Below are 16,441 nucleotides of genomic sequence, written 5' to 3' on the forward strand. Positions count from 1 at the left end.
TCGACATGTGTACTACAAAATAAGATCCATGAAACGTGTTTCAAAGCAGCACTATAAAATTGGTCGCCCTTTAACCACTAAAGAAATCCAAAAGTGTCATCCTGTGGAACACCGGTTGTCCAATATGCAGTTTTACGTTAACAAGAAATAAACGACCAATTTTTTTATTTTTTTCCAATCCCTGGATTATACCGCTAGGCTGAATTATTGTTTTCCAATTCTCCGACAGAGCGTATAACTTTGCCACGTGTAGTAGATAAATGGGTGTTAGTAAGAATCAGTTTTCTATTGAAAATGTCGTGTGTGAGGCGACTTTTACTTATTTCGAATTCTACACAGTGTGGTAGTGGGTTCTTAGAATACTGTAGTGAACAAGTCAAGACTTTCTTTACAAAGTAAGATTACAAAGTTACATTTATATGTATATAAACTGAAGTTGTAATGTACATTATATGATGTCTTATAAGTGTTCCTACACTAAGAACTAGGTTTTAGAAAGTCTGAAAAAAAGTCCAAGTTCCATGCAAATTGATATAAATTAAAAATACTGGCTGAATCCAGAACATTCCAGAACACTTCTACTTTGAAAATATTGAGAAACGATAAATCTCAATTCTTTTGATATGAAAAAATAAAAGCTTGCATCATATTATTTTAAGTCAACTAGTGTACTACCAAATCATATCTACGTGAGTTTAATATTGTACAATACATGAATGAAACTAATTCGAAATACGAAAACAAACAACAAAATACAACAGTTCTTGTGAATTATACAAAACCATCCTATATTTTGTGTAAGTAGATTGAATGAGTTTATACAAATCAGATTAGCTTATGTTTACTCTGTTGTCGTTAAAGGTAATTTAAGGAGAAATGGGAAATGCGTTATGGTGCCAAGTTGGAGATTATATAGATGGTGGATAGGAAGCAGTCAGGCTATTCCCTGACCATTTTTTTATAGGTTAATATTACTAAAGACACAATATGATAGCCATAACATTAAATTTTCTGGGGAGATATGCTACAGGCCGTACTAGAAGTAGCAAATTATTATGTAAATGGTACATGTATACAATTAAAGTTACTGTATTAGCAAGTGTATATTGTGGCTGAATTATGGAAGAAAATTCTTTGATTTTCATTGTTATAATTGGTTAAGGCTTGATCACAATTTCAGAAGTAGATTTAATGTGGTTATAACTATTATTTTTAAATTCTAGTTATGGTATTTATAATTGATGGTTGAAAGTGTGAAATAATTATTCATTAAATATATAACTACTACTAAACATTCAGTAATCATTTTGGTATTATAGATCATGATCCAAATATCTGAAAATGAAGGGTTCCATTGTAATTCACTGCAATAAGCTTGAGTGAACCTATTGGTACATATTGCTCACCCCTACACAGATAACAGTTTAAAGTGTATCACTTTTTGAAGTAAATATGTTTAAGGACAAGGGACCTATTGGTCCATCCAAGCTGTCCTATCTTCTAAACTAAACAAAATCAATGCATGATTTGATTGAGTCAAACTTTCACCCTTCCAGATATATTATGAAAGATTATTTAAAAACATTTAACACTTTTAGTGTTATTAACTTGGTTTGCTTCTTTTTATAGTTATGTATTTCATTATGTTTAATAACTTCAATATCGTTATTTTGTCATTTTAATATATATATTTACCATAGTGTTACTGTTTATTCCAAGCTCAGTAAGTGTTTTGACTAAGAGTCTAACTGTAGACTTTCACAAATGAAACACTGAAGATTAAATAGAAAGTGAGAAACTGCCTTGTATATATACTTTATTTACTAATTTTAACTGTAATACAAGTTTGTTTGCTTTTCTCGGAGTGATTTTCATGAGATTTTATGAGATGAGTTATATTTTATGTTTTAAAAGATGATAAAGATAATTATATCAGTTGGGAAACATTGTATTTTCCTTATAGTGAGTGAAGCTAGATATTTATATTTTTGTTAGATATGGAGTGTCAAAAGTCCTGTTTGTTCCATATGCTCTCTCTGACTATGATGATTACACAAGAAAAGCAAGAAATGCCTTTCAGAATATGGGTTTGTCAGTTTGTTTCTTTCGTGAGGACGATAAACCTACTTGAAGTAAAAATGTATCTTGATGGCTGGTATGGGTATTAAAACTTTATTTTAATAAAAGTCTAATCCCGATACCAGTATTTTTGAGTTTGTTTCTTTATTCCTTCCTTTAGAAAATATTGTTAGGGATGAACCACCTTTTAAAAAAAAACAAAAAAAAACAGTCACATTAGCATACATATTAGTAGGGTGACCTTGTAATTTGTACATATTTTGTTTACCTCAAGATAGCTTTGTAAGTATAACATTCAGTTTATGTTTTACTAAGTTTTTTTTATGTAATTGTATCCTCTCAAGCCATGGATGTTTTGGATATAATTTCCAAGCAGTTTGTTGCCTGTGTAAAGCTCCCTCTGTGTATAAAGCGCCCTCTGTATATTTATAGGTACAATTAGAAACAATATTAATTTCTTTCTGTTAATTAATCTCTTTACTCCAATTGTATTTATTAATTAACTTTTATTTATATTTATGTTTTTTGTAGTTACAATTCTGATTCTGAAGAATAAATAATGAGTAATAATACAAAATGTTATCATCACGTGTTATTATTATTCTGAAATAATATTTGTGGAAGTTACTAAATTAACTCATCTTTTATTTTTGTAGTTGTTTCCTAATCAACCCAAGTTTCTAAAACCTTGTTGAGCATGTACATGTTTCACCAGTTGTAATTAACTTTAAATACACAGCTGGCAGGTTCGGAATGTGTGGCGTACGTAAACATATTGTATACACTGAAATGTTTTATATGCTCTCTTGTGTTTTAGGATTAGAACTGGAAAGTATTCATGAAAAGGAAGATCCAGTACAAGCAGTTAAAGAAGCACAAGGAATTTTTATAGGTATTATCACCTTTCCTGAAGTTTGTTTGTTACTGAACCTATGGAAAAAAGGTTTAATAAACAAGTGTTAGATATGTTTGTGTTTAGGAAGGTAAATGTACGTAACACTATATGAAAGTAAAAATTAATTTTGTTATTGTCTGAAATGTTTATCTGTTAAAATAATAATTAAATAAAAGATTTAAAAATTCATGTCTTATCTGTTTGTATTTTTTCTTTGCTTGTAACTTGTTGCTTTCACAAGTTGATTTTAAATATTTGGCTATCACTGGGTTTACAAAACTAGTGGTTTTTTGGTTAAACATCTTGAAATGTAAAAGAAATTACAAACATAACATCTATGTTAAATGGTAGCATTGCACCACAGATTGAAAAACATTCTTGAAATGTTCTATGTAATATAACTTGTGTAGTTACACACCTGCACTACACCTGTTAGCCAAAATGTCTTTGCAAATTACAACGGAAACAAATTTTGATTTCCAGTACTTATGTAAATATAATCCAATTTTTAGTGAAGTAATATGCTTATAGGGGTGGTATAACTTTAGATTTTTAAGTTGTTTTTCACATATTGCATTCATATCTTTCAAGGAAGGATGAATAGAGGTAAAATTAATTCTGTTTGTATATAAATGTTTTATTTATTAGTTTATATTTAAATAAATCATAGGTGAGATTAGATATTAAAAATTAGGGAAATTTAATTAAGCAATAATAATAATGGTTCAGTGATGAATGACATTTTTTAGAAAGTCTAATTCAACATTTTAATTTTCTATTTATTATGTTAAATAAGATTTAGTTTTTGTGTTCTTTGATTTTCAGTTGTAGTTGAGCAACTTGAAATTTCAAATGAAAGTTTTTAAGCTGTACACCTTTTAAGGGCATAACTTTGTCTTAGATTTAGTTGTAAAGAAAACTTAAACCATCCAGTTGCTAGTGGTTTAGCTGCTGTTGCTATTTAATCAGTAATAATGTTCATGAAGATGTTTAACGAACTTATGATACTAGTATGACTGTTGAAATAGTATTGTGTAAGTCATAAATGTTTGTAGTCTTCTGTTCAACTGGAGTTGATTAGAAGTTGTTATTGGTGCTATTAAGACTGTTGTAAACAACAAAATTTAAAACTAATTTTAGCTTTTTTCAGAACTTTCAAGAAAATTATTTTGTTTTAATTACTTTATGAGAATTAACAGTTGTAATCTTTTTTTAGGAGGTGGAAACACGTTTCGGTTACTAAAGAGTTTGTACGACAACAGTGTTATCGAACTAATTACTGAAAGAGTGCTTCGAGTAAGTGTCATTTTTATAGTGTTATGTTTTTATTTAAAGATTTTGTATCAGATTTATCATTTTCTGGTGTATGATGGATAACGAATAATTATCTTTTCCAGATGTTAAGCTGAAAATTAGCCTTGCATTTAATAAAACTGCCATACTGTTGAGGGAGTAGTTATAAATCAGAAAACATATCAGACTTCTGTCTATCTCATTAATTGATTTTTTTTTATTATTTACTTAAATTATATATTTTGTGATGAAAGGAAAACTCAGTTTACAGTTTAGGTTGCTGAATAATTTATTGTGACAGTGTAGTCTTATGTTGTTCAAATACCCAAAGTAATACAGACCAGTAAAACAGTATATACCAAACTCTTAAAAAATTGTTTGTATTCCATACAGGGGCTTTACTGTACTTTAGTGTACTTTCCCAAATGAGCCATGCATTTGGCAAACCTAGAGTGCTACAGTGGGAAGAGTGAATAAAAGCTTAGATTAGGCCTCTGATCATTCAGAGATATAGATATTAAACAGATCTAAACTCTTCAAATACTTTTTAACTTACTCCTAAAAAGTGGAGCTTTTCTTCTACACAAAATGTTTAAATGATTTACATGAAATTAAATGTTTATTTAAAAAAATTGGAAGATAATGGAACCTTCAGAATCTATAATATTCAGTTGGTCACTCAGCCACCTGCAGCCTATTACCCTTGTCATTTCTCTAGAATTACAATTCATATCTATTAGATTTTTTTCTGTCAAAATGTATAATTTTACTGAAATTAATAGTTATTAATCTAAAAAAATTTTCTAGTCAGTGCTGTTCACAAAATATTTAGACTAAAAATGTGAATAGTAAGTTAAACAGCAACTTAGGTTTCAATGAAATAAGCAGTTCTCACTAAGTGTGTGTAGAAAGATTAACATGCATACTTTATAGTTTAGAATTCACCAAAAGTGATTAGCCAATGCTAAACTGAATAGGCTTGAAGATTTAGTGGTGATATTTTGTATGGTAAGCCATATTTATTCACTCTGTGTAGAAAGTAGAAATATGCTCAAAACGTCTTTGAATATTTTAATTCATATTACTTCAACCTAAAACAAGAGGGAATCCTCAGTAGCCATGGCTGTAATTAGATCTCAGATCAGTCAAGAAATGAAGCTGTAAGTTAAGTTTGTACTTGAAATAATAACTTTGCACCATTCTGTGGGATGTTAATATACTGCAGCTAACAAAGAATATTAGTTTATTTTCATAATAGTTTCTGAATACTTAAGTTTGGTTTCAGTTGAATTATGAAAAGTTAATTCAGTTTACTGTGTGAATATAACTAGGTAAATCATTTCAGAGGTAACATAAAAAAATTCTTTGATAGATTGTTTAAGCAGAATATTCATGATGAACTTTTGTAGAGTGGACGACAACTGCTTCTTGTGGAGACACAAGTGGACAGGATGACATTTCGGAAGTCCCCCACCTTTCGCCTTCAAGTCAGTGTGTGTGTAGGTGTTGTCGGTCTTCACTAAACAGAGTTTCCAGATTAGACGTGAGTAACCTGTGGCTGCCATTGGTTGAATCTACAGGAAGTCTCTCTCCAATCAGAAACAGTGATAATCCAACCAATTATAACATGCTCTCCACAATCCACCAGAACACTATAAAAGATCAACAACACCTAGACACACACTAACCTGAAGACAAAAGGTGGAAGTCTTTTAAAACATCGTCCCCATACACTTGTGTCTTCACAACAGGCATTTCCCTCCATTCTACAAAGTTTCATAAAAAAAAAATAATTTTATTGTGGAAAATTATTGATGTGTATCAAGGTAGACGTATGTCAGGGTAGACGTACATCAAGGTATTTTATATTAATACATTCACAGTGTTTTTTACTTTTCACTTTAATAATGTACACTCATTTGTATATTTTTGTACAGCATGATTGCTGTAAAAATAAATTACGAATATTGAGAACTTGTCTGTTGTTTATTCACAGAGTGGTTTGCCATATATGGGATCAAGTGCTGGAACCAATGTTGCCACCGTCAGCATCTGTACAACTAACGACATGCCTATTGTTTTCCCACCATCATTCAAAGCCTTAGGTCTTGTGCCATTTAATATTAACCCACATTATATTGAACCAGACCCAAGTAGCACTCATATGGGGGTAAGATTGTAATTATTACTTATGTAGTATACACTACAGGTTTTTTAAGATCGAAGACTGTGCCCAGTAATTAGAATTTTAATACTTATGTGCCAGTTAAGTAGCTTACAATTGTCATAGTTTTCAATGGGTTGTTAGAGTAATAAATTTGGAAAAAACGTGTTTTCCTATTGGGATTGCACTTAGGTGAGCCAATTTCTTTGTAATGTTTGCTTCCACACTGTTCTGTGTAGTGTGGAGATACTTGGTAAGTTAAAAATTTATATCTTGGAAGATAAAAATAGTGTTAACAGAAAAAAATTTATATCTTGGAAGATACAAATAGTGTTAACAGAAAAAAATTTATATCTTGGAAGATACAAATAGTGTTAACAGAAAAAAATTTATATCTTGGAAGATACAAATAGTGTTAACAGAAAAAAATTTATATCTTGGAGATACCAATAGTGTTAACAGAAAAAAATTTATATCTTGGAAGATACAAATAGTGTTAACAGAAAAAAATTTATATCTTGGAAGATACAAATAGTGTTAACAGAAAAAAATTTATATCTTGGAAGATACAAATAGTGTTAACAGAAAAAATTTATATCTTGGAAGATACAAATAGTGTTAACAGAAAAAATTTATATCTTGGAGATACAAATAGTGTTAACAGAAAAAATTTATATCTTGGAAGATACAAATAGTGTTAACAGAAAAAAATTTATATCTTGGAAGATACAAATAGTGTTAACAGAAAAAAATTTATATCTTGGAAGATACAAATAGTGTTAACAGAAAAAAATTTATATCTTGGAGATAAAAATAGTGTTAACAGAAAAAAATTTATATCTTGAATGACACAAATAGTGTTAACAGAAAAATATTTATATCTTGGAAGATACAAATAGTGTTAACAGAAAAAAATTTATATCTTGGAAGATACAAATAGTGTTAACAGAAAAAAATTTATATCTTGAATGACACAAATAGTGTTAACAGAAAAATATTTATATCTTGGAAGATACAAATAGTGTTAACAGAAAAAATATTTATATCTTGGAAGATACAAATAGTGTTAACAGAAAATATTTATATCTTGGAAGATACAAATAGTCTTAACAGAAAATAATTTATATCTTGGATGATACAAATAGTGTTAACAGAAAAATATTTATATCTTGGAAGATACAAATAGTCTTAACAGAAAAAAATTTATATCTTGGAAGATACAAATAGTGTTAACAGAAAAAAATTTATATCTTGGAAGATACAAATAGTGTTAACAGAAAAAAATTTATATCTTGGAAGATACAAATAGTGTTAACAGAAAAAAATTTATATCTTGGAGATACCAATAGTGTTAACAGAAAAAAATTTATATCTTGGAAGATACAAATAGTGTTAACAGAAAAAAATTTATATCTTGGAAGATACAAATAGTGTTAACAGAAAAAAATTTATATCTTGAAAGATACAAATAGTGTTAACAGAAAAAAATTTATATCTTGGAAGATACAAATAGTGTTAACAGAAAAAAATTTATATCTTGAATGACACAAATAGTGTTAACAGAAAAATATTTATATCTTGGAAGATACAAATAGTGTTAACAGAAAAAAATTTATATCTTGGAAGATACAAATAGTGTTAACAGAAAAAAATTTATATCTTGAAAGATACAAATAGTGTTAACAGAAAAAAATTTATATCTTGGAAGATACAAATAGTGTTAACAGAAAAAAATTTATATCTTGAATGACACAAATAGTGTTAACAGAAAAATATTTATATCTTGGAAGATACAAATAGTGTTAACAGAAAAATATTTATATCTTGGAAGATACAAATAGTGTTAACAGAAAAATATTTATATCTTGGAAGATACAAATAGTCTTAACAGAAAATAATTTATATCTTGGAAGATACAAATAGTCTTAACAGAAAATAATTTATATCTTGAATGACACAAATAGTGTTAACAGAAAAATATTTATATCTTGGAAGATACAAATAGTGTTAACAGAAAAATATTTATATCTTGGAAGATACAAATAGTGTTAACAGAAAAATATTTATATCTTGGAAGATACAAATAGTGTTAACAGAAAATAATTTATATCTTGGATGATACAAATAGTGTTAACAGAAAAATATTTATATCTTGGAAGATACAAATAGTGTTAACAGAAAAAAATTTATATGTAACTTTTTTCGGTTCGAATTTGGCAGCCCTTAGTTGAAGACCATTGCTTGAAATGGCACAACTGTAAAAATATTTTGTTGAATTTTGACACATTTTAGTAGTATATTTATGATTTTCTGTGTAACAACTAACAAGTTTTATCTGTTATAGTTATCTAATACTTAATGTAGATTTTTATCTTTTTTAGGAATTTAACAGAAAATGTAACATTATCATCCATAAATATTTAAGTAAAAACGAAAATTAAATACGTTCAAATTTGAGCATAGGACTTTGTGTGTTTACATATACGTACAAACACGCAATGTTTGGTATAGAATCAATGAAACTTAGCAGGGATATCAAGTGTTGGTTATTGTAATGATTGTTGTATACTACCATTTATTTGCTTTTAATAACTTAGGGTTTAAGTATTTTTTTCTGCATTTAGTTACTTGAATTAGATATTATTTTGTTTCTGAAGGAAACCAGAGAAGAACGAATAAAACAATATCACGAGGAAGAGAAAACCCCTCCAGTGCTGGTGAGTACAAGCAGCACTTTGGAGTGAGGAATCTCATAACCAATTTTTATGTGCATTTTCTTAGAAACAACGTTGTTAATTAAACCATTGTTCAATCATTGCCTCTTGCTACACTAGAGTTGAGTGTTGAAGTATATTGCATTATAAAGGACTGTGTCACGATATATTGCGGGCAAAAATTGACATATATCAACAACACTGTACATCCTTCTAAAACTGACATATATCAACAACACTATACATCCTTCTAAAACTGACATATATCAATAACACCATACATCCTTCTAAAACTGACATATATCAACAACACTATACATCCTTCTAAAACTGGCATATATCAACAACACTGTACATCCTTCTAAAACTGACATATATCAACAACACTATACATCCTTCTAAAACTGACATATATCAACAACACTGTACATCCTTCTAAAACTGACATATATCAACAACTCTATACATCCTTCTAAAACTGACATATATCAACAACACTGTACATCCTTCTAAAACTGACATATATCAACAACTCTATACATCCTTCTAAAACTGGCATATATCAACAACACTATACATCCTTCTAAAACTGACATATATCAACAACACTATACATCCTTCTAAAACTGACATATATCAACAACACTATACATCCTTCTAAAACTGGCATATATCAATAACACTGTACATCCTTCTAAAACTGACATATATCAACAACACTATACATCCTTCTAAAACTGACATATATCAACAACACTGTACATCCTTCTAAAACTGACATATATCAACAACACTATACGTCCTATCTAAAACTGACGTATATCAACAACACTGTACATCCTTCTAAAACTGACATATATCAACAACTCTATACATCCTTCTAAAACTGACATATATCAACAACTCTATACATCCTTCTAAAACTGACATATATCAACAACACTATACATCCTTCTAAAACTGACATATATCAACAACACTATACATCCTTCTAAAACTGACATATATCAACAACACTATACATCCTTCTAAAACTGACATATATCAACAACACTATACATTCTTCTAAAACTGACATATATCAACAACTCTATAAATCCTTCTAAAACTGACATATATCAACAACACTATACATCCTTCTAAAACTGACATATATCAACAACTCTATACATCCTTCTAAAACTGGCATATATCAACAACTCTATACATCCTTCTAAAACTGGCATATATCAACAACACTATACATTCTTCTAAAACTGACATATATCAACAACACCATACATCCTTCTAAAACTGACATATATCAACAACACTATACATCCTTCTAAAACTGACATATATCAACAACTCTATACATCCTTCTAAAACTGACATATATCAACAACACTATACATCCTTCTAAAACTGGCATATATCAACAACACTATACATTCTTCTAAAACTGACATATATCAACAACACTATACATCCTTCTAAAACTGACATATATCAACAACACTATACATCCTTCTAAAACTGACATATATCAACAACTCTATACATCCTTCTAAAACTGACATATATCAACAACACTGTACATCCTTCTAAAACTGACATATATCAACAACACTATACATCCTTCTAAAACTGACATATATCAACAACACTATACATCCTTCTAAAACTGACATATATCAACAACTCTATACATCCTTCTAAAACTGACATATATCAACAACACTGTACATCCTTCTAAAACTGACATATATCAACAACACTACACATCCTTCTAAAACTGACATATATCAACAACACTATACATCCTTCTAAAACTGACATATATCAACAACACTATACATCCTTCTAAAACTGACATATATCAACAACACTATACATCCTTCTAAAACTGGCATATATCAACAACACTACACATCCTTCTAAAACTGACATATATCAACAACACTATACATTCTTCTAAAACTGACATATATCAACAACACTATACATCCTTCTAAAACTGACATATATCAACAACACTATACATCCTTCTAAAACTGACATATATCAACAACACTGTACATCCTTCTAAAACTGACATATATCAACAACACTATACATCCTTCTAAAACTGACATATATCAACAACACTATACATCCTTCTACAACTGACATATATCAACAACACTATACATCCTTCTAAAACTGACATATATCAACAACTCTATACATCCTTCTAAAACTGACATATATCAACAACACTATACATCCTTCTAAAACTGACATATATCAACAACACTATACATCCTTCTAAAACTGACATATATCAACAACACTATACATCCTTCTAAAACTGACATATATCAACAACACTGTACATCCTTCTAAAACTGACATATATCAACAACACTATACATCCTTCTAAAACTGACATATATCAACAACACTATACATCCTTCTAAAACTGACATATATCAACAACACTATACATTCTTCTAAAACTGACATATATCAACAACACTATACATCCTTCTAAAACTGACATATATCAACAACACTATACATCCTTCTAAAACTGACATATATCAACAACACTACACATCCTTCTAAAACTGACATATATCAACAACTCTATACATCCTTCTAAAACTGACATATATCAACAACACTATACATCCTTCTAAAACTGACATATATCAACAACACTGTACATCCTTCTAAAACTGACATATATCAACAACACTGTACATCCTTCTAAAACTGACATATATCAACAACTCTATACATCCTTCTAAAACTGACATATATCAACAACACTATACATTCTTCTAAAACTGACATATATCAACAACTCTATACATCCTTCTAAAACTGACATATATCAACAACACTATACATCCTTCTAAAACTGGCATATATCAACAACACTATACATTCTTCTAAAACTGACATATATCAACAACACTATACATCCTTCTAAAACTGACATATATCAACAACACTATACATCCTTCTAAAACTGGCATATATCAACAACACTATACATTCTTCTAAAACTGACATATATCAACAACACTGTACATCCTTCTAAAACTGACATATATCAACAACACTATACATCCTTCTAAAACTGACATATATCAACAACACTATACATTCTTCTAAAACTGACATATATCAACAACACTATACATCCTTCTAAAACTGACATATATCAACAACTCTATACATCCTTCTAAAACTGGCATATATCAACAACACTATACATTCTTCTAAAACTGACATATATCAACAACACCATACATCCTTCTAAAACTGACATATATCAACAACACTATACATCCTTCTAAAACTGACATATATCAACAACTCTATACATCCTTCTAAAACTGACATATATCAACAACACTACATCCTTCTAAAACTGACATATATCAACAACACTATACATCCTTCTAAAACTGGCATATATCAACAACTCTATACATCCTTCTAAAACTGACATAATCAACAACATTATACATCCTTCTAAAACTGACATATATCAACAACACTATACATCCTTCTAAAACTGACATATATCAACAACTCTATACATCCTTCTAAAACTGACATATATCAACAACACTACACATCCTCCTAAAACTGACATAATCAACAACACTACACATCCTTCTAAAACTGACATAATCAACAACTCTATACATCCTTCTAAAACTGACATATATCAACAACACTGTACATCCTTCTAAAACTGACATATATCAACAACACTATACATCTTTCTAAAACTGACATATATCAACAACACTATACATCCTTCTAAAACTGACATAATCAACAACATTATACATCCTTCTAAAACTGACATATATCAACAACACTATACATCCTTCTAAAACTGGCATATATCAACAACACTATACATTCTTCTAAAACTGACATATATCAACAACACTATACATCCTTCTAAAACTGACATATATCAACAACACTATACATCCTTCTAAAACTGACATATATCAACAACTCTATACATCCTTCTAAAACTGACATATATCAACAACACTATACATTCTTCTAAAACTAACATATATCAACAACACTATACATCCTTCTAAAACTGACATATATCAACAACACTATACATCCTTCTAAAACTGACATATATCAACAACACTATACATCCTTCTAAAACTGGCATATATCAACAACACTATACATCCTTCTAAAACTGGCATATATCAACAACACTACACATCCTTCTAAAACTGACATATATCAACAACACTATACGTCCTTGTAAAACTGACATATATCAACAACACTATACATCCTTATAAAACTGACATATATCAACAACACTATACATCCTTCTAAAACTAACATATATCAACAACACTATACATCCTTCTAAAACTGGCATAATCAACAACACTATACATCCTTCTAAAACTGACATATATCAACAACACCATACATCCTTCTAAAAGTGGCATATATCAATAACACTGTACATCCTTCTAAAACTGACATATATCAACAACTCTATACATCCTTCTAAAACTGACATATATCAACAACACTATACATCCTTCTAAAACTGACATATATCAATAACACCATACATCCTTCTAAAACTGACATATATCAACAACACTATACATCCTTCTAAAAGTGGCATATATCAATAACACTGTACATCCTTTCAAAGTATTGACGTATATCAAACAACACCGTACATCCTTGTGTTACACTTAGATTATTTTGCTTGCTCACATTCTTTGTTAAACTTGGAGAACATTTGTTAATTTTTCATTATGATGTTAAACTATTGTTTAATGTTTGTAGCAAATTACTGATAATAGGAATTTTATTTTAAGAAACTTGTCTGTAATTTGATTAATAAATTAAGTGTTATTTCATTTCGACTTATAATTTATAAATATTTAAATCTCTTCTTCACCACAGCCAAAAGTAGTCACATGTTTTGTCTGTACTCAAAAACTTAACTAGATCTGTGAAAATGTAGATTACATTTTCATTTTTAGTGCATGTCTGAGAAGTGGGAACTTTTTAATGTGTGTGCTTCATTCTGATGTAAACATACAAGTTCAAAATATACAGCTTGATTCATATAGTGGGCAGAACACAAATAACCCTTTGTGCTCAGCTATAATTAAACAAACTACCTGAAAACAATAACATGTTGATATAAAAAATGGTGGGATCCTCAGTAACTGTAGTTGTAATTAACTCCCAAATTTGTCAAGAGATGGCACTATAAGCTAAAAGTTTGTACCTTAAAAAAAACAAAAAAAACTCGGAGCCTGCTATAAGCTGCTGTGCTGTGCCGTGGCTAACAAAAACCAACATTTGATTCATTATCTTAACAGGGTTTAAAAGAAGGCAGTATGTTGGAAGTGGAAGGAGACAAAGCTATTTTACAAGGAAGTACAGGGGCAAAGTTGTTCATTAGGTAAGATGAAACATATCTATAAGAATATTATTAATAAGGTGCACACGTGCTTGTCTTAAGGTAAAGAGAATCGACCTGTTTTTGTAACCAGTTTTTATCTGTTACATTTTGACTTCTTTTTTTTTATTAGCTTATCCATCTTGTGTGCTAAGTACCAGAAGTAAGACTGACGGTAGCCATCTTTAAAAATTGCAGTTTTAATATTAACAAAAAAATCACTTCTTATTTTAGGGGTCAGGAACCGCAGGTACTGGAAATAGGGACTGACGTTAGCTACCTTCTGAAGTCAGACTTGGAAGTTTAATACCTGAGGCAACAAGGCTTATATCGACTGCAGGAGTTTGCAGCTAGGGAATATAGAAATGATGTGATACAAAGTTAATATGAAAAAATGTAAAAGAAATAATGCAAAAATTGGGTTTTCATTTTGTGAATTAATTATAATTCAGTGGTGTATGTATATATAGTCATTAATTTGTATTGTTGTCATCAAAGTAAATTCTCAATCTGTTTTATGTTAAATTTAACTTACAAACATTTTCAAAGTATGATATTCTTTGACGTTTTGATATTCAAGATATATTTTAAAATATTAAATATGCATCGCTAGATTCTATGAAAAATAGTATTGTGAATATTCTAAAATTTCATGTTCAATACACTTTAACATTTACAGTGTAGTTACTTCTATTGGTTATCTTACAGATGACAGTCAAAAAGTGGTTATTTGTTTATCACAGGAATGAAAAATAAATTGTTGTTGAAGTATATGTGGTTATTTTTTGGATTTGTAATATTTTTCACCAACATGATGCTATTGGTTTGGAACAACATGGGACTTGTTGGTCCATCTCGACTGTTCCATCCTTTAAACTAAATTAAAATAGTTAAAAACAAAAAATCTTAAAGCTAGCCCTCATCATTCGTACTCTTATCAAGCTATTTCTTAAATGCACTCTACAACATCCAGAAGCCAGTTGCTGTTAGAACAATTAAACGAAGCTGAAGATGACTTCTATCCTGCCAACAGATGAAGATGGCTTCTACCCTGCCAACAGCTGAAGATGACTTCTACCCTGCCAACAGCTGAAGATGGCTTCTATCCTGCCAACAGCTGAAGATGGCTTCTACCCTGCCAACAGCTGAAGATGACTTCTATCCTGCCAACAGCTGAAGATGGCTTCTATCCTGCCAACAGCTGAAGATGACTTCTACCCTGCCAACAACTGAAGATGACTTCTACCCTGCCAACAGCTGAAGATGACTTCTACCCTGCCAACAACTGAAGATTGCTTCTACCCTGTGAACATTTTATACTTGTGTTCCATAGTCCTACTATCTGACTGTTAAATATGAAAAAAATGACACATGAACAGTATTGATTCCTTTTACAATTTCAAGTATTTAAACCAGATCCCCCTTAATTCTACTTTTTTCAAGAGAAAACAGTTTGAGAGATTTCAACCTCTCCTACTATGACAATGCCTCCATTCTAGGCACCCTTCTCTGAATTATTTCCAGCAATTTGATGTCTTTCTTTAAGTAAGGTCCAGCATGGCCAGGTGGTTAAGGCACTCAACTTGTAATCTTATGGTTGCAGGTTCGAATCCCCATCACACCAAACATGCTCGCCCTTTTAGCAGTGGGGGCATTATAATGTGATGGTCAATCCCACTATTCATTGGTAAAAAGAGTAGCCCAAGAGTTGGCAGTGGGTGGTGATGACTAGGTGTCTTCCCTCTAGTCTTATACTTCCAAATTAGGGATAGCTAGCACAGTTAACCCTCGGGTAGCTTTGAGTGAAATTCAAAACAAACCAAACCAATCCTTAGGTAAGGAAA

At 30.0% G+C, this 16,441-nt stretch overlaps 1 protein-coding gene across 1 annotated transcript; it reads left to right on the top strand.

Annotated features, from left to right (window-relative positions):
- Positions 1-221: 221 nt before the first annotated feature.
- LOC143247676 (alpha-aspartyl dipeptidase) lies at positions 222-15,368 on the top strand. The gene is made up of 8 exons (XM_076496061.1): positions 222-395; positions 1,996-2,087; positions 2,897-2,971; positions 4,191-4,270; positions 6,264-6,437; positions 9,089-9,148; positions 14,518-14,600; positions 14,832-15,368. The coding sequence occupies exons 1-8, from the start codon at positions 295-297 to the stop codon at positions 14,902-14,904; spliced, it is 738 nt and encodes a 245-aa protein (XP_076352176.1). The 5' UTR covers positions 222-294; the 3' UTR covers positions 14,905-15,368.
- The last annotated feature ends 1,073 nt before the right edge of the window (positions 15,369-16,441 follow it).

This window comes from Tachypleus tridentatus, chromosome 3 (genome assembly GCF_004210375.1).
Source record: "Tachypleus tridentatus isolate NWPU-2018 chromosome 3, ASM421037v1, whole genome shotgun sequence".
Classification (NCBI taxonomy): Eukaryota; Metazoa; Arthropoda; class Merostomata; order Xiphosura; family Limulidae; genus Tachypleus; species Tachypleus tridentatus.

What these genes read in the sequence shown, in the direction of transcription:
- LOC143247676 (XM_076496061.1), top strand. Translation starts at nt 295, where the DNA reads ATGTCGTGTGTGAGGCGACTTTTACTTATTTCGAATTCTACACAGTGT. An exon ending in AGCACAAGGAATTTTTATAG is followed by an intron (nt 2,972 to 4,190) that starts GTATTATCACCT and finishes ATCTTTTTTTAG; the next exon opens with GAGGTGGAAACACGTTTCGG. An exon ending in CAAGTAGCACTCATATGGGG is followed by an intron (nt 6,438 to 9,088) that starts GTAAGATTGTAA and finishes TTGTTTCTGAAG; the next exon opens with GAAACCAGAGAAGAACGAAT.